Raw genomic sequence first — 27030 nt, forward strand, 5'->3', positions numbered from 1 at the left:
CAAAGAATCATCTTTTAATGCATTGAAAGCAACCACTATTTAACTAATTGTTCCAATTCTTTCACAGGATTTCAGTCTATTCGTGAATCTCTGGAGCTGATGAAATAAATACAAACACAAAGATGAAACCTGAAAAAAAAAGAAAATTCAGAGACATGAAAAAGAAAAATGCTATCCAAGTGACCTCCCAGAAGACTGACCACCAAGAAAAAGCCTTGCCCTGTCTTGCAGGTGCTCTCTAGTGAGAATCAGCATAGGGTCAAAAAAGGCAACCTCTAGTATCTGAAGCCATGAAAAGTACTACCTTCAATTCATTAGATCATTCCATTCTGCCTTAAGCATAAGCCAACCTAATCACTTACACTTGGACAATGTTTATTTTTCCCCCCTTTACAGCAAAAGCAGCCAATGTATGACTTCCCAGGCAGTGAAATCCATAAATAATTCTCAATTCCCCAAGCAGCTATGCTTATGTGTCTTTGTATTTTTCTGTGCTCTACATTACATAAAATACATGGTTGCCTCAACCTGCATGAATATATCAGTTCAGCCAGTGTTACAGATTTGCTACAAAAAAATGTGTCAATTTTGTAGAGACTATACATTGTTTAAAAATTAGGAGAGCAAGACTTTTACCTCAAGTTGTTGAATTTTACAGAAGCTTAAATTTAAACTTGTCTTCCATGAGCACTTTTCACAGAGTAGGTGGCAGAGATTTGTGGAGCTTTTTCCTACAGTGTATATAATACAACTTTGGGCTGTATAAGTATTCAAGGAGCTCATCACTGTTCACAGTAAAAGTAAGTTCATGGTCTTCTGCACAGAAAACAGTATTTCTTCTTTTTAATATGGAGTGCTTACAGCTGACGGTCACTCAGCTGGTGTCTCTGGGCTGTTGTCACCTGTCAGTTCTCCTAGATGCTAGAAGGTATTCAGGGCTCAGTAGCAAAGTCCAGGCTAATGCTCACATAAAACAGGGACAGGCAGTTGCTTACTGTGTTGCCAGGAGGCTGGTGATGACAACTTTTCCACCACTGGAGTGGGTGGCACAGGTATCAAGATCATATGCCAAGGATAAAAACCATAGGCTGCAAGAATTTCTCCAGGTTTTTAATAGCAGGAAACTAAAAAATGTTACAGCTACTCTTGAGAGTCACATGTCTGGCTTTTGCAGCATTTACGATTTGCAGTTACTCATAGTTCAAGGCTATTTGACAGCAGGCTGTGAAGAGAAGTATAATCAATTTAAATGTAAAGAAAATCTTTTTAAGGAAAGTGAAAGAATAAAAATGTGGAGGATAAGGACAGATTCTTGCTATTTAGAGGTTTTGTCTTACCTCCACAGACTACTGAGCCTACTGAGCTGAGTTTTCCTATTAAAATGACAGTGGTACACTCTCCAGAGATCCGTGTGCATGACTTGGACACCAACTCAGCATCCTGTTTTTTGTAAGCACAGGACGACTGGTTCCAAAAGCAAGTGCATGTTCAATGCTGGCCCACTGCACACCTTTGAAGTGCCTATTCCTGCCTAAAATGGGATTACATAAGTCATGGTAAGACTTTGCTGGACAGAAATTTTAAGACGATTTAGACCAAAAAATGGACTGCTAGCATGACTAATGTCAACAGAGTGAATACCCTCATGGTAATTTTCACAAGTCAGAATCACTACTTTATTTATTTTTTGTTTTTATGTACATAAAGGCAAAATAACAACATGTCTTAAGAACTGCTGTCATGATTCATCCAATTAAGCAATCAGCAGCTGAGTTACTGAGAGATGACAGAAGTTGGCTGCTACTTGGCTCTTAAGATTCTGTGCCAAGAAAACCTGGCATCGCTGGCAGTGGATTTAATATTGTACTTCTGTGTGTGTCCTAGGGGGAAATACTCTATTGTGAATAGTGACAAAGATTAAGTGGGGGAGCAAACAAAAGCAAAGTTCAGGATTTTCTTTTCAAAATAAATGTGATTTTAAGTGCTTAACATGAAAATAACCTACTTTTGTTCAAGCAAAAGCAAAACTAAAGACAAGGCTGCAGTTGAAGAAACAGAAAAAATAAGTCAGACATAAAAACAAAACATCCCAAAACACATGCTTCTGGAAGGTGAACTAATTCAATTGGATGAACAGAAGAATATTTTGCTTGAGACTGTCCATTCTAGGCACTTGCGGACAATTTCTCATTTAGTTCCAGAGCTCTAACGTCTCCATTAGCTTTGGCATTTTCTATAAGCACCTGCAGAGAAAAATAAAGAATGACCTAAGAATTCAAGATTTTACTGTTAGTGTTTTAATGGCAATCTGAAATGTACTTTAATTCTTGTTAGAAAGTTTCACTAAAATTCATCTAACCCATAATCCCCAGATAGAAAATATTCAACACTACACATCAACTTGCTTAAAAGGACTAAATTCTGCACTGTAGTGACTGTAATCACTTCCAATGCTCTGTAAAAGAATTACTGGTTACTTTGACAAGTAGTTACCTGCTGGCAATTAAACAGGCAGACCTACTTTCCTGACGACATATACTTGTCTCTTGCTTTGTATAAATCTTACCTTTGTATTTGTCAAATATTTGTCAAACTGAAGTGTCCATTTGTCAAACTGAAATGTTCTCTGCAGCTGCTTTAAATAAACTGGCACATCCTTTATCCTCTCCCAGTTAAATTCACACTTCCCTGATTTATTTTCCACACATCATACTTGGAGCTTTTCTATTAGGGACCTTACAAAAGGTCCCACAGCAACCTAATGGTCATAAGCTTCTGGCATATCTCTTGTATGACTCTGCACATACTGAAAATGAAAACCATTATGCAGAACCAAGCAAATCCCCAGCCATTATTATCATACTCATCAGCAGGGACCATAGATGACTTTGCAGAAGCAAATGCAATGAGATCATACCAGAATCTTCTGAACTCATTAAATCTAGCTTTTTTATCCTGTATGTCTGTGTATGGATTTTTGTCTACATCTTTTTATATGTACCTCCAAATGTACTTTGTATTGGATACAATATTGCACCAGGAAACAGATGATAATCTGGGCAAAAGAGGTGGTTGCCAGTGGCAGCACTAATGATAGGAGAGTGTATTCAGATTTTGAGGAGAAAAGCAGTTCTCACTATAAGCCAAAATGAATGACACCCCACTTGCACTGAATGAAAGAGCGGCATGGATTTGTGAATTTGATCAAATACATTAGTGAAGTACTGTCAAGAGAAACCAATACAGCATCTATTACATACTGAAAATGTTGCACTGTTACAGACATGAGTCTTCAGTACAGAGCACACAGCACTCTACTGCTCAGATCTCTTGGGCCAGGGACACAACACGGCTCCAGCCAGGCCAGAGGGAATCAACTATTTTAGTGCTAAAATTTTTATTAAATGGTCCTCATGTCTACTGAAGAGTCACCAATAGTACTGGTGCAAGTTTGGACTGGAGACTTCACTGTTTGTTTTTCATTCCTGCATAGAGGAATGGAAGACATTTGAACAAATCAGTGCTGATTTCAAAAACTGGAAGTACCTCAAGAGCACATCTGCCAACCTCCTTCTACCCCACTTCCAACATGAAGTATCATATCAAATGTAAATAGACAGAAGTTCTGTGTAAGGTGGACTGTCTTACATCTATTAATTCACAATCATCTTTGGCATACAGATGTTGCAGGAGGTACCAGCGTGCCACCGACACTATGGTTTCTGGATTCCCTGGTTGATAAACGACTCTCTCCAACATTCGCCGAGTCTCCCTGGAAATGTAATCAAAATATAATCCAAATCAAATTCAATAGAACAGGCCCCACGTAACATACAAAGCAAACAACAATGGCCAAAAGTAATATATGGGAAAGCTCTTACTGCTGTTCCTGCAAACAGAGACAAGATGTGAAATTGCAGAAGAGAAGGTAATTGGAATTAGAGCACTACAAAAATTCTGTTTGGCTGATACTACCTTCCAACACCAACCACATCATCCACCTAACAAAGGGACTTTCAAATTCACAGTGCCGTTAGAAATCTGGTAAAAACTCTTTAACTACATGTAGAAATGTCATATTCATTCACTGGTGCTCCATCAGCTTTAGTTCTTGCTCTAAGAAACATGTCCTTTATAGCCAATGTGATTTTCCAGTATACTGTGATTTGACAGGCTGTTCAGAAGTTACATGTTTTTGTTTGCTATTTGTATTTAAGATTAATTTCTTGCTTCAGTATTTTGAAACACCTAGGAAGATCAATTGGATCTTGTGATACATTGTTCACATAAGTTAGGATCTGGATTTGTAATAAGACTAATTTTGATTAAGTTTTTATCTTAATTTTATTGTAAGCAACAACCATCACAATCACACTAGGCTATCATCTGAAGAGCCAAAAGAAGTAAGCCATTTTGTTAGAATTATCTACAAAACAGGTGAATTATTGAACAAAATCATACAAAACCTTCCAATTTTCCATAGTTTAAGCAAAAATACTACAAAAGACAAAATGGACATAACCAAATACACAACACAGGAAGATTCTAAGAACCCCTTCTCTAAATGTTTCCCCCCTTCCTCAAAAAGCCCCAACTGTCCACCTAACTGTTCAGGAATGGGCATGAACTTCCACTGTGAGCCCAATTTAGGATCAAAATTAATCCCAGCAGTAGTCAGGGTAGTGATTATCTGTTTCCACTGTGCTATTTTGGAGGATTTTTCAGAATGTGCAGTCTCCCTGACAAATTTATTTAGATAGCATGCTTTTAAAATAAAAGTTGTCTTACAGCTGGTTGGTTTTTATTTTTTTTTCATTTGTTTGGGTTTTTTTAAACAAATAACGGAAGATTTGTCTGCTCCCCACATTAGTAACCTCTTCTCCACTTTTTTAATTGCCACATCATTCCAAGAATTAATTTCCATTTTCAAGTTTCTTTAAGTTTTTGAAGCTAGATCAGCGGATATTGAACACTTGCATTTTTAGACACTTTATTCTACTAAAAACTTAGCACATCATGCATACCTTGCTCCCATTTTGCGATTATACTGTAGCAGAGCTTGAAGAAGAGCTGCCAAGGGGCAAGGAGAAAGTTTCAAAGCTTCAGTTGTTGCTTCCTGAACCAAGGATGGCCAGTGTTCATTTGGGACATTTGCCTTATAAAAGTTAAAAATAAAAGAAAGGAAGAAAATAAAAAAAGGAATAAAAAAGAAAAACAGGGGGATAGGGACTTTGTTCTTTGTCATAGTATATCTGCATCTCTAGAAAGCAGGTTTAATTCAAGCTGTTCTGAGAAGTATTTGACAGGTTAGAAAGACACTTGTTTAAAAAAAAAAAACCCAGACTAACAATGGTTAAAAGTGCTAGAAAAGTTGTGTTAACTTATTTAGGATCAGCCTTGCCAGCATTCCTCCTGCTAATTTATGCAAACAGTCTGTTCTTCATGCAAATTTTCAAAGCAGTGCTTCTGAAATCCTTGTAAGTCTTCATACCACATATAAAACTATTCTAGAATGTAGAATTTATCCCCAGAAATGACATAATTTTTTACCAGAAGTCAAACTCAACTCCTAGACTGTAATTACCTAACAGCAACTATTGAGCAAAGCCATGTATCTTAAGAATACAAGCAAAGCAAAGAAATAAGAACTGGTTTTAGAAAAACCTAATTATCCCATTGTGTCTGGATAGCATTCAAATTACTGTACTTGAAATGGTCACCAAATATTTACTTGGAAGGTAACTGGGAGACAAGCAACTTTCAAATACAGAGCTTTCTTGCACCCGAGCAAGTTTTTCACCAGGCTTTTAGACATTTAATTAAATCAGTGCAGAAATGCAAAAAAAATCCACTTATCAGCTTCTCTGCCCACTTAAAAAGTTGAGATGGGATAATCAAATTCATAATAATCAAATTTTTAAACAAAGTCTTCTTTATTCTTAAGTAATTCAGGCCAGCCTTTGAAGAAATAGTATTCATCAAGTTAGTATCTTGAGAACTTTGAAAGCATTTAGGAGCAATAAGAAACAAAGCAGACCACTAAAAACTGACAGAATAACAGCAATAAAAATACTGCTGCTTGACAAATTCAGTCTTTGGAAGCAATGGGGTTCTGAGGAAAAACGGAAGACAACTCTTTTCTCCAAAAAGGAGAACAGTTTTGCAGCTTTATCCTCAGTAAATCTGACTAGATCTCAGGATATATGGGGTTGCTTTACTGATTTTGATTACAGCTGGGTCATTCATTAAAATGTGAAAAAGCATTAGACAAGATCACAGCAGTATCTACACTTTACAGCAGACTTTAAATTCTGGTAGTTTATTACCAGAAACACTTCAAGTTTTTTGGAGTGACAGTGCTGGGCGAGGATAAACACTTGCCAAGACCCTGGGGTATGTTCACCTTGCCCCCCAGTGCTTGCTTTACTCAATTATATTCAGAAAATACAATTCCTTTAGATTGCTCTTAGACTTCAGTGCAAGGCATTATATTTGGAAATTACCATGGAGCATAAAAATACTTGAAATATGACTGACTGACTTCTCCAGGCACCAGTGAATAAAAAACATCTGTTGAGGCAGCTGTCTGAACAAGAGGACAGACATTTAAGGGTATGCCACTTGGGATGATCAAACTAAAACTGTTATAGACAAGCTGTACTTAGCAGAAATATTATTTGAGCCTCTTAGGCACAAAGCGGTTCTATGTAATTATTACACTGCAGCTTCTCTTACAGAGACACATTCTCAGAATACTCCACTGCCCCTTGAAGTCTCATTTTATTCGCTAGGTGTCATTATTAAAATGTAAAGTCATTTCAACAGGGGCTTCATTTAAGAACTACGGAAGCCTTCTATCCCACCAACTTCTGTTAAATCATGCAGTAATGTTATATTGGTTATCCTACCATGCAGATTTCCAGTGCAAGCATAGCTAGCCTGAGCAGACTAGATAACTTCCCGTTCCAGCTGCCCTGCTGTGATGCCAACTGCAGACTCCTTCTGTAACACATCTCTGCTCCAGTCATCATTCTCTGAGACTGATATATTTTTGCCAGCCACTGAAAATAAACATCCAACAAAATCCGTTATGGAGCCACCAAAACACACATCCATTAGGTAATATCATTTAGTCCAATTTATGAGAGGACCACAACATACTATTAGCTAAAACCATGTACCCAGTCCTCATTCCAGCAACACACTGTGCATTGCCCTGCAGAAAAACTAGTGTGCTGCAGAGCTGGCATTACACCTCACTACAGTAACTTATTTTGAGAGTTCCCTAGCCCACTCATGGACTTTTTTTGATAGGTTCTCTCAGCTGCCACCTGCTCTGCCAGCACAAGATGTTCTGGATTTCCTTATGAAGAGAAGGAAAAGGGATTCTAGCTTCTCTATCTTTAATTCTGTAGTCATCACACGTTTTTTTAAGCAGATGCAGCCATATTTGCAACTCACTGACATGGACATGATATGCATGAAAATGTGCATGCCATACTTAAAATATTCTTTGCAAGATCACCAACAAAACAAAGCAATTCCCTTGCTTTTAAACAAAGGCTTCTAGACTTTTCCTAGCTGAAGACTGACTGGTGTTAGAGGGAGCAAAAGTTATTAACCCTTTCTGGTGCATATAAGTTACTTCCAATTACAAAGAGAAACACACAGAAAGTACTAATAAGCACTAGTGAGATTGTGCATTTTTGACATCAAGCTGCAGGCCTGCTTTTTAGAGTAAAACATTAATTCATGTGTAGGAAGAAAAGCTTCCCTCAGCCTCAGTTCTTTGCAGCTGAAGATGTCTAGCACTCAAGAAGTAAAGAAGAGAAACCTCACGCAAAGGCAGCTTTGCCAGATCTGCTTTTCTCTATTTTCCTGACACGTTACAGCAGAAAAAGTAGAACAGCCATCAGAACAACAGCTCAGCAGGACCCTTAAATCCCACACAACAATTTAGACAAAAAACTTAACAGAAAGAAAAGTTAATGGCCCCTCTAATGTAGTAAAACTGTATGGTGTCACAATGGATAAATGAAACTCATAGGAAGTCTAGAGACAGAAAACACAAAAGCATAAACTTATCCACTAGGAGCATATGTAGAAGCCAAGTTTTTCCAATGCTATCTAAGCATTCCTTTAATTGAAGACTAAAAAGATCTTCCTCACAGGTATCTTACATGTGGCCTGCTTTAAGAAGAGCAAAACAAACATCCCCTCCCATTCCTCACATCACATATACTCATTTCACTTATTATACCTGTTTGTAAGCAAGATGACTTGGCCATGCAAGGGATGCTTGAAGAATGTATTGAAACTCTTAATTTAATTTTAAAAATGTTATTAGAATAGAGGATACAATATTTTCTTGCGTGCCCCCTATTTTGCAAATTCAACCTGAATGAGTTCTATATTCAGAAAGATAAAGTCTCACAAAACACAGAAATATGCATCAAAAAAGTATCTTCCCCAGAAATAGCGCTCCTGGTATTTCTGAAGAGAAGAGGATCTGCAGCCCTCTAAGAAGTGAGATCATGATCTATACAGCAGCCTTACACTGATCTCCTAAGAGTGAAATCAACTTCACTGAATCTTACCACGAGCAGGGTTTTATTTTATCAACAGGTGGAGAAGGATCATAAATCCTTCAGTTTCACAAAGAACTCTAAAAGTTCACATCATTTTTCTAAACAAAGTGCTACTTACATTGGTAAAAACAGGTAATAACTACAAACTAAAAAGCAGCTGTTAGAAAATAAACATATTTGGTGCTGCATCACCAAAAGGATCTCTAGGCATGTGTGAGACTTCTCAGACTGACTCACAGAAGCAGCATATGAAGTGAGCTTTAGCACTTTCATCTCAACCTAAAATTATCACTCATAATGCTATGGAAGGGAATTAGTGAACAATGTTACTGGGAGTGATTCTCTGCAAAATCAACTTACTCAAAAGAACAGTGACATCTGAAGTCAGGACATTATGGAGAAAGAGACTTAGGTTTTCAGACCCTAAATAAGAAATTATGTGTTAGGAAACCTTTTACTTCCATTTATTCTTATGGGTTATGAAGTACTTAATTGGTTTCTGCTCACATGTCAAGTCACAGATCTCTAAGGATAGGGATTCCAGGCATTTAACTCAAGCTTTCAATTCTCCTGCCTTCAGGTCTGCTTGGTCTTACTAGAAGTCCTTAATATTTCAACTTTTATAAAAGCAAACATGATGTTTCAGTTTTGGAACAAATAGAATTTAAGCTGTTTTTTCTGTCAATGACTGTCGGCAGATAAGCAAAACGAAGCAGTGAAACAAATGCTCACCCTCTTACAGCAGGTGTGAGAGTGACACACCAGTCAGGGAAAAGATTCACACTTACTTGCCAGGCTGCAGCTGATGATGAACTGGACATGACTGTCTTGCGAAGTTCCTCCAGGATGTTGTCCGGAAGTTCTTTGTGAGACTGCAACAGCTGTTTACATTGAACTTGTCTCAAAAGCAAAAACAGAGCTGGATGCTCAGGGCAGCTTTTTAAGCCCTAAAACCAAAACAGTCAGAATTATCATTCCCCAATATCAAGGATACTTAGACTTCCCATTCTGTTCTTTATAGAAAACAACCTTGAAAGCATTCTCAGGATGCTTGAAACAGAACATTTTTCTCCTTCTCTGCACAAAGGAGGATTCCAGGGACCAACCCATAAAACTAGGTAACACTTTTTCTGTCCTCAAAATACATTCGAAGCCTAGGCTCAATTTTGTACATTTCCTACTCTTACAGGTTTCTGAAAGACACCTCTCACTTGGTTTGACAAGTATTATAAGTTTTGTGCCTATTAACAGAAGCAAAAACCTGTCTTGGGGCTAAAAGGGACCTTGATTATACTTAAAGAAATTTCAGTTCTCTCAGATAAGGCACTTTATTTTCACTGGAACAGAAATGAAACACTTCCTATTCAGTCAAAGCAGGCATCCAGACAGTATTTCTCTGAACAAACAAAAAAGCAAAGACAGAAAACTAGCTATCTATTGCTTTATTCTACTCAGGTGATCCATGTGAAACTTCTGCAAATCCCACGGCATGTTATTTTCCATGCTGAAATCACAATATTTCCAAGAATTATAACTCAAAACAGATTTGTTTTAACAAACAATACTTGTACATTTCACACATTTTTAACAAAGTATGTTGCCTATGAATCCTTCACAACTGAATGACAGCTGTGTCTGACTCACAACTCCCGGTTATATTACTTTCTGAGAATTCTGGGGTCCAAAACTACCACTGTGGTACTGGGGAATGCTATCCTTTTTTCTCACACTAACTGCAGACACTGACTATCCTTTCTCAAGGCTATTTAATCAAACAAAAAATCAATAAAATACAAGCAAAATCCACCACATCCCTCCCCCATACCCAAACAAGGCAAGTCAGCAGACAAGTTGGCCAGAAAAGGAAAACACCTCACCAAGCAAAGAGGCAAGAATGGCTGCTTCCTGAAAACCAGCATGGTCAATCAATCTGCTTGCCTGGTTTGTTTTTTTTGTTGGTTGGTTGCTTTTACTTTTTTTAACTCCCATCCACTTTAATGGTATACACCAAAAACAGGATCACATTTGTGTGTGGTCAGTAATTTTTCTTAATGAAAATCAGGGATGTGTGCTTTTTTGCTTATCTTTTGCTTAGGTCTTCTGCTCACAAATACCTGCCTGAATCTTGAAAACAACCCAGCTCCTTTCCTCAGTTGGGTGGAAGACCTTTCTTTCTAATAATTAAACTTCTAGCATGCACTAGGGGCTCTGAAGCAAAGTACCAATAAAACCCAGAAGAAATAGAAGTCTGTGTATGTCTCTTACCCTCAGTTCTTGCCCTGAGTTTTGGTTATATTTTACTTAATTCAAGGCAGGGAGAATAGACTAAAGCTTTATCATGACATGCACTACTTGTTTCAACTATTAACACAGTTTTGGTGTTGCAAACAGTATACTGGGGAGGGGAGAATATATCAAGAGTCAGTTCAGTTGGTCAGAGCATGGTGCTAATAATGCCGAAGTTAAAGGTTTGATCCCCATACAGGCCATTCACTTAAGAGCTGGACTTTATTATCTTTTTGGGTCCCTTTCAACTGAGAATATTCTGTGATTCTGTGAACTACTGTACTTTGCAGCTCCGATGGAACAGACAGTTGCTAATTCAAACATTACCTTTCTGTATAATGCACAAAAATAACGGCTGCTATACAATTCTACCACAATCTGCCAGTGGTGACACCATCATACCTTTTTACAGAGAGCTTCAGCTTCTGAGAGTTTACCAGTCTCCTCTAGACTGGTAATAGCTTGACACAGACACCAGTCTTCAAGCATACGGACATAATTACGTGGAAGGTTATTTTCCCCAGCTGTAAAGACAGACAACACACTTAAACAGATTAGTGTTTATGCTGTAGCACCATGCCATGGTCACAGACTCTAGATCTGGTAAGGGAGAACTTTTATGAGTTTTAATGTGACACGGCTCCCATCATTATTAGGAACATTGAAAGACAGCAAAATTAAAAGCATGAGGAGATTTAAGCATACACTATTTGAGCTAATGGTTTGAGATCAATCAAACGTGGAATTTTAATTCCAGTTTTCAAAACACTGTGGAAATTGAGCAAGACTGAGCATCTATTGGAAGAGTTACAGAATTCAAAATTACTTTAGCCTTCTCATGTAAGTACTGCTGCTGCAATGCAATATACCCACAACCTTCACGGGTATAGGCATGAGAGTTCAGAAATACTATTTTAGAAAACCATTTGAAGCCTTAGTGGGGAAAGCAAGCTGCCATTAAGTATCTAAACCTAGCTGTATATTAGAATTTAATGGTTTATTTGTGTAGAATACAGTTACAGCTCAAACCACTATTGAGTAATCCTCAGCCTATTTTCAAGTTCAGGAGAGTACTGCAAGCTTAGATAATTTCAATTTTATTTTGCTTTTTAAAAATAGTAAACTGGTATAGCTTACTTTTGGCTGAAACTGTAGACACAAGTGTCATCTCTAGACCTGTTTGTTTTGGTTCAGTGTTGTTTAGACAGACAACAGTGTTTTCAGCATGACAGGCTGCCATTAGCACTGCCCAAGCAGCAGGATTATCTGGAAGAGAATGGTCAAAGGGAACTCATGCCCATTCTAAATATGCTGGTAGTTCACTTGAAATGGTCTTTACCAGATAAAGCATAAAAGCATACCTATTAATAGAACCATACTCTGTAAATAAGATAGAAACAATAACAGCAGTAATTGAACTCAAAACCATGGAAGGTGACAACTACTTGCTTCTAACTAGTAAAATTCATCAAATAATAAAAGGAAGATGCTGCTCCTAAAGTCAAATAATGTATTTTGCACAGATAGCTTCACTCTGATAACCTGAAGCTGCCAGTTTATTTTTGAATACACAGATTAATCTTGGCTATCACTGAAGAGTTGTAACAAAACACAAAGTGGCAGCAAAAATCCCAAGATGCCATCCACAGCTTTCAGCCATACAGACACAGTCTGTATGTCCACCAGCATGAAAGTTACAGCAGTAGGTGCCTACTTCCACTGCCAGCTAACTCCTGTGTCAACTTCACCTTTAAATAGCTCTGTGAGGAACACTTACTACTGTAAGAGCAATCTCTGTCCTGAACTGGACAGAGCTCAGCTGAAGATTTTATTTATTTAAATTTTCATCCCTGAGATTATTAATTTTGCTGGCAAAATGAAACAAAGCATGAAGATCTAACAAAATAAAACGTAAAGTATACTGCTTTTAAATAGCAGTCATACGCTCCTGTCTCCTGTAGGAAAGTAATTGAAATTTTTAACTTGCAAGCCAGCCTTATGCATCAGAGCAAAATCACTCTAGAAGAAGCAGTGTTTTGGTATTTCACTATCAAATACAAATTAGCAATTGAAAACCCCACCAGGCTTGCACTTCATATGCTAAAGGAAGAAGACTATTTAGTAAGACAACCATATAGGTCTCTACAGTTCATAATAAACAGATTTTAACAGAACCTTTATAATCCAAAATCTTACGGTAGATGAAAAATTATCTTCTGTCTGGTGTTGCTTACTGAGGGAACATACGTTTTTCAATGTTATCTAGTACATTAAGTAACACTTATGTCTTTTCATGTTGAGAGATTAAGAAATTGCTCGTAGTTTAGAACAAGTCTTAAAACCCAGAGATATTTTACTTATTGCCTGTCTTAATTCCCATTCCACTAAATTTGGAACAACAGTGACCACTTCCACTCTAAGCATTTTCCCTAAAAGATACATGGATAGCCCTAAACAACAAATCAACTCAACAAAAGCAGATTTTACTTTAATTCAGTAATTTTTGCTTCTGATGGATAAAAAGACAAAAACAATCACTAATGTGTTTGAGAATAAAGAGTAACCTGGACAGACATGGATGGCCTTCTGAATATTTTTCAAAGGATTGTTTTTCTTATCTTCTAACATGTGACATCCTGCTACCAACTGATTAACTGCAATATTCAGCAGGACTTCCTATAAAACAAAACATAAGAGTTACTTAACACTGTAAGTGATCAGACATAATTAATTTTAGGAGTATTTATAGAATTACAAAATCTGCATTTTAAGAAAGGCAAACCTTTCCACAGTTTACATCAAGTGTATGTGCAACACTTCCTGCCACAGCTCCTCCCTGCAAGATTAAAAAAAACCAAACAATTTATTTCATTACATGGCAAATTAATTTTATGCAAAGTATAATGCCAAAATCTTTTTATCTTTGTTATTCACAAGTACAGAATTTGCTTACATGCTTACAGCATGATTTTTTTGTAAAAGATTAGCAAGAGACATTCCAGACTACAGTTTATCCATATGACTGGTTTCCAGTTTTAGCCCCATATTGAAAAGGGCTTGTTTTCAGGTGCTATTTCTGCTTATATAATTAGCATAAATTAAGACAAGGAGTATTTATTTGGAGGAAAATTAATAATAAGCAGGAAAGTGGCAAGGAAATACTGACTATTGTGAAAAGTGAAGATGACAACATTAACCAAATTAAACACAGGTAAATCTTAGTATTTATTTATTTACATAAACACACTTCTAGAAAACAAAACAAAATAAATTATACATAGTACAGCCTTTTACTGTTGGCATAATTCTAGCAGATCTTTCCTCTAAGTTCATTTCAAGAACCATTACCTCTGCAGCGAAGATGTAAATAATGGCATATTAATTCATTATGTGGCTGTGCACTGCTTTCTATGTAAGTCTTAAGTTTTCATATTAACTGGGGAAAGTCCACACACTGAAGGGTGGGGTTTCTTTCAGTTACGAAAGGACACAGACTACCTGGAATGTAAATAGCACACATGTATTACACTTACTTTTGGCAATACACTTACTTTTGGCTTTTTTGATGCATAAAGTGGAACTAGTCGAGACAGAAGAGACCAAAGGGCAGGATTATCAGGGTAACTAGGGAAAGAAAAGGGTATTAGACTGTCTGGTTTAGACATGCACCTGGTCTTCCAGGACTCAGTAGGCACTTGCTATAAACACCAAATAGAGTTTTTTCTATTAAGAAAACAATGCAATGTAGTAAAAGATAGGCATGGGTAAAAACAAACAACACAATACTGAAATTCCTGCTAAAGATAAATAATTGCTAGCTAAAGAAATAAAATGTACAGCTTACGTATCAATATTCATGGGAAGAAAACAAACTTTAGGACTATGGTTCTTGCCTTCATAGGAATTTCAGTTGTAGTTAGAAAAAAACAATTGCATGGAAATAGTTTCCAAAAACACTTGGAGAGACTATGATCTATGCCCTCCTGAAAGGCTCAGAATGCTAAGGCAAATCAAATAAAATTTAAAGACAGACATTTAGCTAATGGAACGAACAGCTTCAAAAGCTGTTAAATAAAAACCCAAGGGACCTTTCCAGACTGAAGGTTATGATGTACATGAAGAAAAATGCTTTCACAGAAGAGTAAACTAACCTACCTATCAAAATAAGCCACTCAACAAAATCAGAAAACACTGAACAAGCTATGAAACTTCTGCTATTTGATTCCATAAACAGGAAAGCAAACTTGTTAGCTAAAGATACAACCTTAGGTGAGGATTTCACCTTCGAAAATTAATTATTAAAAAATTTTTTTAAAGAATAATCATTCAAATAAGCAGGTTTGCTTACTCTTCAATGTAATGAAAGCAATACATTTACAAGGTGATTTAAAGAAAGACAAACTACATACCTGTGTATTGCTTTGGAAACTTCCCTCTGGATTGCCACATTTCTACCTTGTAATGCATAAACAGCAGATGCAATAAGACATCTCTCATAAATCCCGTCATCCCCTTTTTCATGCTTCAGTAATTCTTTTAGGGCTGCTGTAGCAAGTGTTGCATCCTGCTTTACCAATCCCAGAGTGCACAAAGCCTTCAGACTTTCCACACTAGGTTCCTTTAGCGAGCTGTTGAATCAGAGATAAGGAAAGAAACAACTATTTTGGAGCACAAACTAAACTTACTATTAACATGAGTCCTCTTCCTCCTACATATCATGAACGGTATACAGAATTAACACTCACTGTCAGATAAGGCTAGATCTATATCCTTGAAGACCAGGTGACTATAGGCACCTAATCAAGCTCTTAATGATTACTTTTGCCTTCAAAAAAAGACAAGAATGCAAACCTCTGAATCTACGTTTTGTATTCAATCCCTAACAAGAAAAAAAAAAAAGCTGTTAACCAAACTAGAACAGTCAGCAGAAGGACCCTCTGACAAGTAGGAAATGGTGCTCTATCATACTATTTATCCAGACATACTCACTGTTAAAAATCTCTGTGCTAAGCTGATTACGAGCAATGAAAAAGGTGGCTTCACATTCAGGGTCCTACTCAGGCACTTGAAGTCATCTAGCACAAATTCCAGTCAAGAGAGACATCTGTCCATTGCAGAATGCATAGCATTTGCTCCTATTAGTAAAATTCTTTATGTATGTTTGCACTATGTTTCCAATTCAGATCTAGACATATTCACTCTGATGTTTCTTTCCTAAGTAATTCACTACATTTTTTTAAACACAAACCAATAACATCATTAGAAACTGTAGTTGTTCCTGATTATGGCAAAAATAGAAGTCCCCAGTGAATCATAACAGTTTTCTGGCCAACTAATCATCAATTACTTGAGATTTAGAGTGCATTAGATAGTGGACCTTCACGATTCTGCTAGTAAGATGGGTGCTGCACTGCCACTACTAGAGCTCTCTACTGACAGAGGGTTGCCCCTGAGAGGTGAGATGGTAACTCTTAATCTGTAGCTACTAGGAGGCAAACAATAATGCCTCCACAGATCTGAAAAATAACCAGTGTTCACCACTTAATTGCACAACTAATAGAGATCAGTTTCTTTTTATGGGAAAGCTTCAGGATTGTCCTGGTCTACGTTGCTAGGAACACAATTATTTTAGAGATTTCTGACTATTTAAACTGAAATTATTTTCATTAGTCATTCAGAGTTCTTACAGCTGAAGAGCAAAAACATTGCTGAGGGCTTAAGACAATTACATAGCAATATTATCTTAAGATGTAAAGTTTTTAAAACTTCAAGGATGTTGGACATCCAAACTGTTCGGTCCTTCCACTCAGTACTGCTTCCAAATGTCAAAGACAGATCATAAAACAAAAACAGACCTATCACATGAATGAATACACTAGCTCCATTTCCACTTTTATGCTGCAATACACAAAGAGACTATCCACCTGAGTTCCCACAAAAAGGAAATTTGAGGATTCAACAGTAACATAAAATATCACAATCTGATTATTCCCTCCACTCACCATTTAAACAGTAGTGTCTTTGCAGCATCCACTTTGTTCAGTTTATATTCTATTATTGCCAAGGCAGTCAGGATATGCGCTTTATCTTTTTCAGACTCAGCAACAGACAAGGCTTTTTCATAGGCTGGTAAAAATTCAAAACTCAGAATTGAGGTAGAAGAAAAAACACAACCTTGGTAATGCCTTTAGGATAGTAAGATATTAGAGAAGAGAAGCACTTTAGGTTCAGGTTCCCGGTATTTTCCCACTTCAAATCATAAGGAGAAGACCAAAAAAAGTTGACTAAGATTTTGGAAGTAGCTATATTTAGAAACACCAGATTAACTGTTGAGAGCCTGCAGCAAGTAGAAGCAGAAATGAAAAGCAGCACTGGGATATTCAGAAAAAGCCTGCAAGAACATGGTATAAATACTTCCCTGTGACAGTTAATTTATGAAATAGTAGTTCAGATGGGTGCACTCATTCCAAATAAAATATAAAATTATTTGAAACACTGAGCTGACTGCTCCTTTGTGAGGGCTTACACTTCTACACTGATCATTTCACATATGAATATGTGCACATATGAAGTTACACATATCAGAAGTGCGGAACATGGCAGTACAATTATATTTACCACTAGAGCTAAAGTGCTTTGAACAACACATTAACCTCCTATGACAGAATCACAGAATAATTAGGGTTGGAAAGGATCTCTGGATATCAAACTCTCTGCCACAGCAAGGCCACCTACAGAAGGTGACACAGGACCTTCACAGGTGGATTTTCAGTGTCTTCAAAGGCAAGAAACTCCACAACCTCACTGTGTAGCCTGTTCCAGAGCCATCCTCAATGTAAAGAAGTTCCTCCTCATGTGGAACTCCTTGTGTTTTAGATATCTATTATGCCTTGCCCTGTTGATGGGCACCACTGCAAAGTGGCCAGCCACATCCTCGTGAACATCTGCTTTTGAGACATTTATATTGAAGACATCACCTCTTAGTCTTCTCTAGACTGCAACTGACTCTTCCAGGAAAATAATTTCATTTGAGAACAAGGTAAGCTCAGAGAAAAACACCTTAATGGACAAGAATCAAACACTTGGAAGAAATATGTTTTTCCTTACTACATTTGATACTAGTATCCTACAAATAGCCTAATGATTTTCACAGAATTATAGAATAGACTGAGTTGGAAGGGACCCACCAACATCGTGAAGTACAACTGTGCAGGACATTCAAAGAATCACACCATGTGCCTGAGACCATTGTTCAAAAGCTTCTTGAACTGAAGATAACATTGGTGCTCTGATGACTTCTCTGGGGATCCAGTTCCACTACTCAACTACCCTCTGGGTGAAAAATCTTTTCCTGATAGTCAACCTAAACCTCCCCTGACTCAACTTCAGGCCATTTCCTAGAGTCCTGTCAGTGATCACCAGAGTGAAGAGATCAGTACTTGCCCCTTCACTTCTTCCTGAGGATGACCACAATGAGGTCTCCTCTTACTGTCCTCTTTTCCAGGCCAAACAAATCAAGTGATCTCAGCTGCTCCTTGTAAGGCTTCCTCTCCAGACATTTCACCATCTTCATAGCCCTCTTCTGGATGTTAATAGCTTAATATCTTTTTTTTATTATTATTATTGTGGTGCCCAAAACTGCACATGGTACTCAATTAAAACAGTTGTGCTGTTTATACTTATGCATTTAGGACTGAAAGAGTAAAACACTGAATGTCAGCTAGGTTGGTTAGACAAGCAAATTTTGTTAAGATTAACCTGAAGAGAAACATTTCATAATGCTCTGAATTTTACCTTTGATACTTTCTTCTAAGAGTCCTTTCTTGAAGTAAGCTAATGCTAGCCCCACAATGCCATCAAACTCAGTTAGGGGTATTGATGTGTAAACTTCAATGGCCTCATCAGACAGCCCAAGTGCACTGTGGAAAAAAAACTCAGTCACTGGTACGAAGGATGCAACAACTGCTGCTATGATGTCCTCGAGGACCAGTGTCCTCTATTCCATAGTAATTTTAAGCAGACAACTAGAAAAGAGCAATACTAGAAGAAGAATGTGCAATATTCCCAACCTTTTCCCTGTCACAGCAGTTACTCTCTCCAACTATCTGTTGCATGAAGAACAATTGATAGGAAAAAGTCCTCCACATTTGCATGACAGCTGTACATAACGCAAATGACTTAATGGTCAAAGTGTAGGGGATGACAATAGCAAAGGAGAAACATGAAAAAAATAAAGTTTTTGCAAAAAAGCAAATCATGCACACAGACAGGAAAATGCACACACAGAGAGATTACAGCTTTCTTATTCTAAAACCATTATGAAAAGAATAATACAGGATTGTGTTTCTTAGAACTACAAATCAGTTACTAGAGATTTACCTTGTGTAAGTTGCATATATGAAGTAACACACATACAGCTTGGATGTGAGACTTTAGGAGTCTAAAGAATTGCTTCTAAAATCTTCACTGAAGGTAATGAATTATCACTTTGTCACAGGTTAGAAGTTTCAGTGTCACATACAGAAATTTAAGAATATTATGTTTCCCTGGAGAGCTAACAAATACTTAATTTGTCGACCTTGAGCTATCTCATGTCAAAGAGAAATCTGAAAGTCTACATACTTGTGTCCTGCATTCCCTGAGAACCAGAAGGACATCATGAAGGGAACACAGAATTATGAGTAGGACTACAGCAGAGGGGTTAATCAGCAGAAAGACCACACATATGTACACATTACCCCAACCTCACATGCTTCAGGTGGTAAAGTAAGTACAAATTCAAAGGGTAGGTAGATGGTATTTTGAACAAACCTTGAAGAAGCAATTTTATTGAGACTAAGCTCAAGGGTCAAGATTGTAAAAAAAATAAAAAACAACAAAACAGCACAATTTATTGTGGCAACAATACAACAGCTACATTATGTGGAATACATTAAGGCACTTAGTACCAAGAAAAAGGGAATTGCTGATATGTTACAGTCTGTGAAGACATACAGCAATTCTTTGCAATATCTTTTTTCTAACCACATGATCCATTTCTGGAGCAAATACAAAGTTCAGTCAAACCTGTCTATAGTTAGGAATGTTTAATTAGTTTGGTTTATTAATGTTTAGTGTTTAAGTAAATTTGTAAATTAATGCTTAGTTTTAATGTTTTAAAAAAGAGATTAATTTTAGCAACCATCTTTTACCTTAAACCTTTACATATTTTGTGCCACTGCATTTACTACCTTCAAAGCTGAAGTTAAGGGCTCAGAAAGTCAACAGACACTTACCACAGTGACCTGCCATAGTTTTGCATTGCTGTATTGTATTTCTCAGTATCCTCTGAGTTTTTCAGCAGTGAAGCTGCCCTAAAATTAACCATGATGAACATTACTTACAATCTGACTACAAGATGCATATTCTGAGAACAGATCTAAGACCAAAATGGACAACTGTTTTATGCAAAAACTTTTCTATTCTAATTAAATATAAACAGAGCCTCTCGAACTGTTTTAATGCATCAACAAACATGTTCACTGAATACTGTTTTATTTGTCACCTTCCCGTCTTTGAGAAGGAAAAGAAAACCTAAACAAACCCAAAGGCCAACCACGTTGATTAATTAGAGTGGGATAGAGAATAAAGCTAAAACCAAGCTTGCCTTCACCTTCAATTTCATTTAAATCACACACAGTGAATTAGTTCATGTCCTGGTAAGACATATATAAGTCTTAGGACATCTTTACTTTTCCAGTTCTGTGTTCTGCCTTTCCAAATTTGGTGTAAGGCCATCTGCACACCCACACTTAAAACACACTTAGTTAAAATGTACTGTTGAACTGAGAAAGTAAAGTTTATCTAAGGAAAAGAAAAACCCTTAAGTTTTGCAGTTGGTGCATGGAAAAGAAGTCAAGCGGCTTCTCTAAGCATTCCAAAGGTGTGCAGTTTACCTCTCATAGGCATAGGCTGCCTGCTGTTTTAGATGCAGATATTCATTCAAAAACCCAAACATTATGAAAGCAGAAGCATCATCTGGATTTCTTTCTAGAAAATCAGAATTGACAATGTAGGAAAACAAGATTAGTAAGCTGTGAAAAAGCACTACAAAAATATTGCTACACTGAAGATACAGTACATGCACTGAACACTTTGTCAAATGTTTCTGTCAGTTGCTCACTAGAATAATTTTGACAGGTGCGCAGGAAAATACAGAAGAGCTAGATGACATGACATCACTCTGGCTCAAAAATGTTTAAAAAACTATGATGGAACATTAATGCACAATGTATTCAATATATTTTAAGTTTTTCAGCAAGCAGATTTCTTTTCTGTAATGAAATGGGAAAGTATTCATCTTGCATTGACTGCAGTAAAATACTAGTAGAATCTTACATTTTATTTTAATACACTCTGAAACAATTCTGTGTAATATGCTGTAGCATAGCTCTGCTGGAGCAGGGAGGTAAAACCAGATGACCCATAATGGTCCCTTCCAAGATGAGTAATTTCGTCATTTTTAATTAATTGCTAAGTCACACATTTGTCAGCTGTCAACTCATCTCAGACTAGTAACTTTTTTTCCCAGACTAGGAAGGAAGGCACTCCAGAGTTCCCTTAAGAACAAAGCACAAAGAAATATAGGCTCACAGTCATCTCATTTACAGTGAGATGCATTTTCTAGCTCTCAAAAGTCTGCAAAAGATTACTCAAATTATTTATTTACAGGAATACCTGCAGACTAATTAAAATCTGCATTTGCTCTATCTAGGCTAGACATACCCAGTGGAGAGACTGGCTTGGAACTGTGTACAAAACCAGAGTCCTTCACCTGCTGAAGGTTAACAGAATCATATATTTAAGAATATAGAGTTGCACAGCACAGGAACAATCTTCTGCCAAGCATCACATCACAGAGGCAGAGGATCTGGCATTTATCTTACTTGTGCATACAAACACATGCAATGGGAGTCTGACAGCAAACAGCCTATGATAAACATGACAAGGCTCTGGTCCTTATTTTCATTGGTCTTTGAAACAGCTGGAAGGAGTAGGCAGACAGAACCCACATCTATTTCATGATAGTGTGATGATAAAAATTGGTCAGTGGTCTGCTTAACCTGTTTCAGTTACTTTACAGCTAAAAAGCCTCTCCTCACCTCAGCCAAGACCTCTCTTGTCCAGAACTAGCACGGGTATATCTGTTAATTCTGAATGCATCTGTAAAGCATGATAGGTTAGAGAGGTATTTAAATTACCTACCTGCATATTTGCTCAAGACCACTTGGGCTGTTGGTATAGCATTCATTTGAACAATGTTGTACAGATACAGTTCAGTGTTTCTGTTGGCTTTATCCTGCAGTGTTGAACATACCCAGTGGGCGTAGCCTTTTGCTCCCTCAGTCTCAAGAAACAAACAGACACCCCCCAAAATAGGAATAATTAGACCTGCTCAAAATACAGCAAAATAATTACAGATTATTATAATCTATGTTTTAGGGCTGAGTTTTGGCTAAAACTCTGCATCAGTGTTAAGCAGAAGAGTATACCAAATTGAATTACTCCACACATACTTTTAACTTGCCCTCCGAGCAAAGCAAATTCTCCTATTTTCATATAATGTGCTGCATCACTGTAGGCAAAAAAAAAAAAAAGCAAAAAAAAAAAAAGGCAAAAAAAAAAAGCTATGAAAGAATAAGTCTTCCACTTTTTTAGAATTCAGGGTCCTGGCAATACCCTTGCTCTCTCCAGAAATATTTTATGCCTTTGATCAGTGTCCAGTTCTGTGGAACACAGAGAATGTTTCTTCATGATTTACAGAGCTGATTTCTTGAAACCTTGGGACTAAAAAATTTTGGAAAGTAACTGCCTGCTATACAATGTCAGCGTAAGTAATCAACAACGTGAAAGCCAGACAATCTCATCTGAAACATGACTGCAGCAGTTTCACTATTCAAGACATGCCTATTAAAAATAAAAAATCTCCTAAGTGGAGACACTGGACATACAAAGCCTTCACAACAATACAACTATTACACTTACATGCATACTGAGTTCAGTCGTGTGCCTGAAGAGATCCATGGTATCATAGCTGCCCACAGTCTCTGCAATAAGAGCCTAGAGAGAAGCAAGAGTTGCTGTGGTTGCGTACTTCAAAAATTATGACACTGACAAAAATCTTGGCAAGAATTATGCCAGGCATATCTTAAACATTCAACACAAAGACACTTTATTGTCATATTCTCCAAGCAAAATTTGTTTTAAAAACAAGAACATCACAAGAGGAACACAGCAGTCTCCACTGGATCAGTAATTTAAACTCTTTGGCTGCTACTCTACATTCTTCAGGAAAAAGACTTGCGTGTATCAGAACGATTTATAACAACATCTGACAGGAGCTGAATTTCAACATGTGATGGTGCTAGTTTCTTTCTTAGAATTCGAGTAGCAAATGAGCAGCATGGTATTACAAAATTCACCTATATATCAGAAGGAGCACATCAGCTCTCAGAGGCAGAGGAGGAAGGGACTTCCCAGAAAATGAGAAGTGCTTTGTCCCAGACACATCAGAAGTTTACTTATTCTGACAATGGCATCAGAAAGGGGGACTGAGATGAGAGTTGAGTGGTGCCATATAATAAACTAGTGGTATAGCTGAAGCCAAAATAACTATCACAGTGCTTTGTTGACAGTTTTCTATAAAAAAGCCTCAGAGCACAGTGATTGTTTGGTTAAGAGTTTGTTAGAGAACTCATCACAATGTCAGCCAGAAAAACATATGAGTGTGTCTGATGAACACAGTAGCTTTCATTGTATTACCATTATAGAAACCAAGGAAATAGAAGCTCCCTTTACTTAAAACACAATTTTTAGGAGCACAAGTAAATTCCAGTTATTACACTGAAGTTTAAGTTCTTTGACAACTGTTTTTTGTGTACAGTTTTATGATTTTTCCTCATACCTGTCCAATCCAACACAACAGGTAAGAAGGCTCCAGAGACTGGGCTACCTTGAAGGCTTCATGAGCTTGCTGTAGAACCAAAGATAACACTGTTGTTGAACTACCTGGCATGGTAACAGAGCACTTTTAAGTACACAGAGGTACTAACATGCAGTATTAACATGCAGTAGCATTAGAAGAGATTTATTGGACTAAATTAGGTCACTACTATACCACATGGAACAATGCATTACCCAGAGAAATAAGCCAGTTTTCTTATAGAAAAAGAAAAAAAAAATAGAAAACTTCACAATATCAAAGTTTCCCTACCTTCTAAATATACTTCCTTCCCAGCTAGAGAATTCAGAAACTAAATCAACCCTTGGAACAACTCAGTCCGACTCTTGGAGTATCCAGTTTTGCAAATCCGCTTTTTTATAATACAAATATATTTTCAAAAGGATAAAATTGTTATCTCCACAAGTTCTCTCTATGGCCTACACATGCTTTATAGTTCCTCCATCAATTTGGCACAAGGTAAACCAAGTCTTAGCATTAGCAGTAAGCAGTCTGTACTATGAAGTTATTTTTCTTCAAAATAATTCTGACCATCCCATTTCCAGTCAAACAAAATTTCTGTAATTGCAACCAGCAAATAGGACAGGATGTGCTTTAACTGCATGAGATCTCCAGGCTCCACTTAATGTGTACTCTAATTTTTGTCCAGAGAAACTCTGAAGATTATAGATTGTTACAGTAAATCATACCTTCTTTCTGCTTATCACCAGATGTATCTATGGGAACTCAAATGCTGAGAGTTCAGTCTATGACCTACAACTAAAGTTCTTGGCCAAACCTGGCATATCCTGGTTTGACTAACAGCTTCTCTGTCCTTCCTTGCTCAGAACTTCCTTCTGAGTAAGTTCTCATTCCAGCTGCTGGAAAGCAACTTTGCCAGTTCAGCAGGTCACAATTCACTTAACCTTAGCCCCCTCAAAACAAATTTTTAATTTATCTGCATTCCTCAAGTGCCAATCTAATTTCTTTTGAAGGATCTATCTTTTTTGAATTTGAAAGGTCATTTGAAAGTGACATTCCCATCCCCACATACACCCTAAAAGAAAACAGAAAGGAAAATTTTACTTGAGGATGGGAAATGGATTACCTCAATGTTTCCAGTTGCCAGATACAAAACCCCCAAGTTGGTCCAGGCAACAATATTCTAAACAGAACAAATAAAGTCAAAACCAAAATATTATTATACTTCTCAGAAACAGTAGTGCATCAGGGGAAATGTCTTTAATGCCCACTTGAAACAGATGGCAGCTGCCTACAGCACTTACAATTTGCTCAGCTTGAACGGATTTGATGAACGAATGTTGAGCAAGAGCATAATTCCCAATAGCTGGGGGAAGAAAGGAAAAATGAGACCAAGATGTAACTGAATTTCAAAACACCATTAGTCAAGCTGCCTTCTAATTTAGGAGGTTAGCAATCTAGGGCTGTCACTGAAGACTTACCGCTACAACAAGCAACCACACCAAGCGCATTCCAATAGAGATGATTTTTGCTGTCCAGTCTCACAGCTTTTTTGAGACACTGGGAGAAAACGAAATGTGGGTTATAATGATTAGGACAGCAAAAAATTGAGACTTTATGCACTTACTTATTCAGATGTAGGTTTTATTGTGGGCAGAGAGAGTATGCAGAGAAGCATGGACATCAGTTTAAAGAATGTACCAGGAAACACAGGCAATACCTGCAAAGACTTCTCTAGCAGTTCACTGATCTCATTCATGTTGGTGCCCACTGCTGTGAGGTGCTCTGCTTGTCGATAATAATTTATTCCAAGATCACACCATATGCTAGGCAAAGACATCAGTTTTAAAGCTCTGCCATAACACCTACAGAAACATGAATCATAGAATCGTTATTCCAAGTCTCTAAGAGCAGACAACAGAAAGCTGAAAAGCATTCAAAAGACAGCTTAAAAACCTAAACCATTTAACATGCATAAATACAAACAAAATCAGACAAGAACTGAAAGCAAAAGAAAACAACTACTACTAATAAATTTTCATTCAAATGCCTATTGTGTCTGAATCAGAATCATCCTGGTCTAAAGGCAATCTGTAGTGCTCACCACTTATGAAGCCACAGGTGTGGTTAGGTAGGTGTACATTAAATCAAAGCTGTCAGTTACATTATGCCTGATTTTACTTAAAACAAACATCAGTCATTTTTACAGCTCATCAGGCTTCCCCAAGGAAGTATTTGGCTTTACAGATCATGGTAGAGATTCACCAAGCATCTACATTTACTGCCTTACAGATCCAGCTGAGAAAAGCTCAGAGGGAGTCACAGAACAGCGACTTTATGACATTTTTTACAAGAAAGAGGCACAGACAGAAAACTGGAAGTATTATCTTGGACTTCAGATGCTCTCAGAGAATTAGGAATTAGTTAGCAAATACTGCATCCTCCACATTTAAACAGGTGTGATTTATGGACTAGCAGGGAGAATGCAGTCATGTGCCCGGAGACTGAAAGGAGAAGAGCCAGTGCTGACAGCACTGTGGCAATACAGGAAACATACTCTGAAATGAGTAGTGTAACCTGGAAAAAGCACGAAACCCTACTTGGCCAATATGTAGGCATCAACACACCATCACGTCCTTAATTTTCTACAAATTAAAAAGTCTAGAATCCTTGAGACTCTAGAGAGTCTTAAACAGCAGAGAAGCTCTTGACAAAAAATACTACCTTCCTCCCAGTATGAGAAGCTCATTTTTCTTCAGTACTTGTTCGGTTGCACTTTTACTCAGAAGAGATCCTGGTACTTGAACATTTACTTTGGTTGGTGAAATAACATGCACACTAGTACAGGTATCTCCTAAGAGTTTCCAGAGGCAAGATACATCAGGGCGGTGCTTTACTGCCCTACAGTTATAAAGAAAACACACACAAGACCCACTCAGACACTTCAATATCCTTTTCTGAAAAAAGTGCCACTTTTTCAGAAGAGTGGCACAACCTCAAATGGAATTAATTGATGAGGTGTTTGGTTTAATCCAGTTTATTGCTAGTCAAGGTATAGACCTAAAAAGATCCAAATTCAAAAAAACAAAAAGAACAATAAAAACCAAACAAACAAAAACATCCAACATGTCAGCTGACTACATGCACTCTTGTATTGTCATATTACAAGGCATTACTCATCTGCAGAAACTTGAT

The 27030-nt window shown here is 37.3% G+C and overlaps 1 protein-coding gene across 6 annotated transcripts in view; it reads right to left on the reverse strand.

Moving 5' to 3' along the window:
* Nucleotides 1–1649: 1649 nt before the first annotated feature.
* Nucleotides 1650–27030, reverse strand: part of SKIC3 (SKI3 subunit of superkiller complex) — a 47540-nt gene continuing 22159 nt past the window's right edge. For 4 of the 6 annotated variants that reach the window (XM_062514092.1, XM_062514095.1, XM_062514094.1 and 1 more), the window contains exons 19-41: nt 26560–26736; nt 25556–25700; nt 25317–25395; nt 25140–25201; nt 24962–25018; nt 23818–23886; nt 22899–22973; nt 22119–22260; nt 20810–20903; nt 20150–20227; nt 18669–18793; nt 16877–17000; nt 15284–15502; nt 14426–14498; nt 13657–13710; nt 13439–13550; nt 12012–12140; nt 11277–11398; nt 9377–9535; nt 6909–7061; nt 5025–5155; nt 3649–3772; nt 1650–2243 (exon numbers count right to left, since the gene is read on the reverse strand). In XM_062514092.1, coding sequence (XP_062370076.1) covers nt 2166–2243; nt 3649–3772; nt 5025–5155; nt 6909–7061; nt 9377–9535; nt 11277–11398; nt 12012–12140; nt 13439–13550; nt 13657–13710; nt 14426–14498; nt 15284–15502; nt 16877–17000; nt 18669–18793; nt 20150–20227; nt 20810–20903; nt 22119–22260; nt 22899–22973; nt 23818–23886; nt 24962–25018; nt 25140–25201; nt 25317–25395; nt 25556–25700; nt 26560–26736 — 2581 coding nt within the window. In that variant the 3' untranslated portion in view covers nt 1650–2165. The remainder of the gene's footprint in view (nt 2244–3648; nt 3773–5024; nt 5156–6908; nt 7062–9376; nt 9536–11276; nt 11399–12011; nt 12141–13438; nt 13551–13656; nt 13711–14425; nt 14499–15283; nt 15503–16876; nt 17001–18668; nt 18794–20149; nt 20228–20809; nt 20904–22118; nt 22261–22898; nt 22974–23817; nt 23887–24961; nt 25019–25139; nt 25202–25316; nt 25396–25555; nt 25701–26559; nt 26737–27030) is intronic. The other 2 variants (XM_062514097.1, XM_062514096.1) reach the window with 2 other exon arrangements.

The sequence above is a fragment of the Cinclus cinclus genome, chromosome Z (assembly GCF_963662255.1).
Source record: "Cinclus cinclus chromosome Z, bCinCin1.1, whole genome shotgun sequence".
NCBI classification, from domain to species: domain Eukaryota; kingdom Metazoa; phylum Chordata; class Aves; order Passeriformes; family Cinclidae; genus Cinclus; species Cinclus cinclus.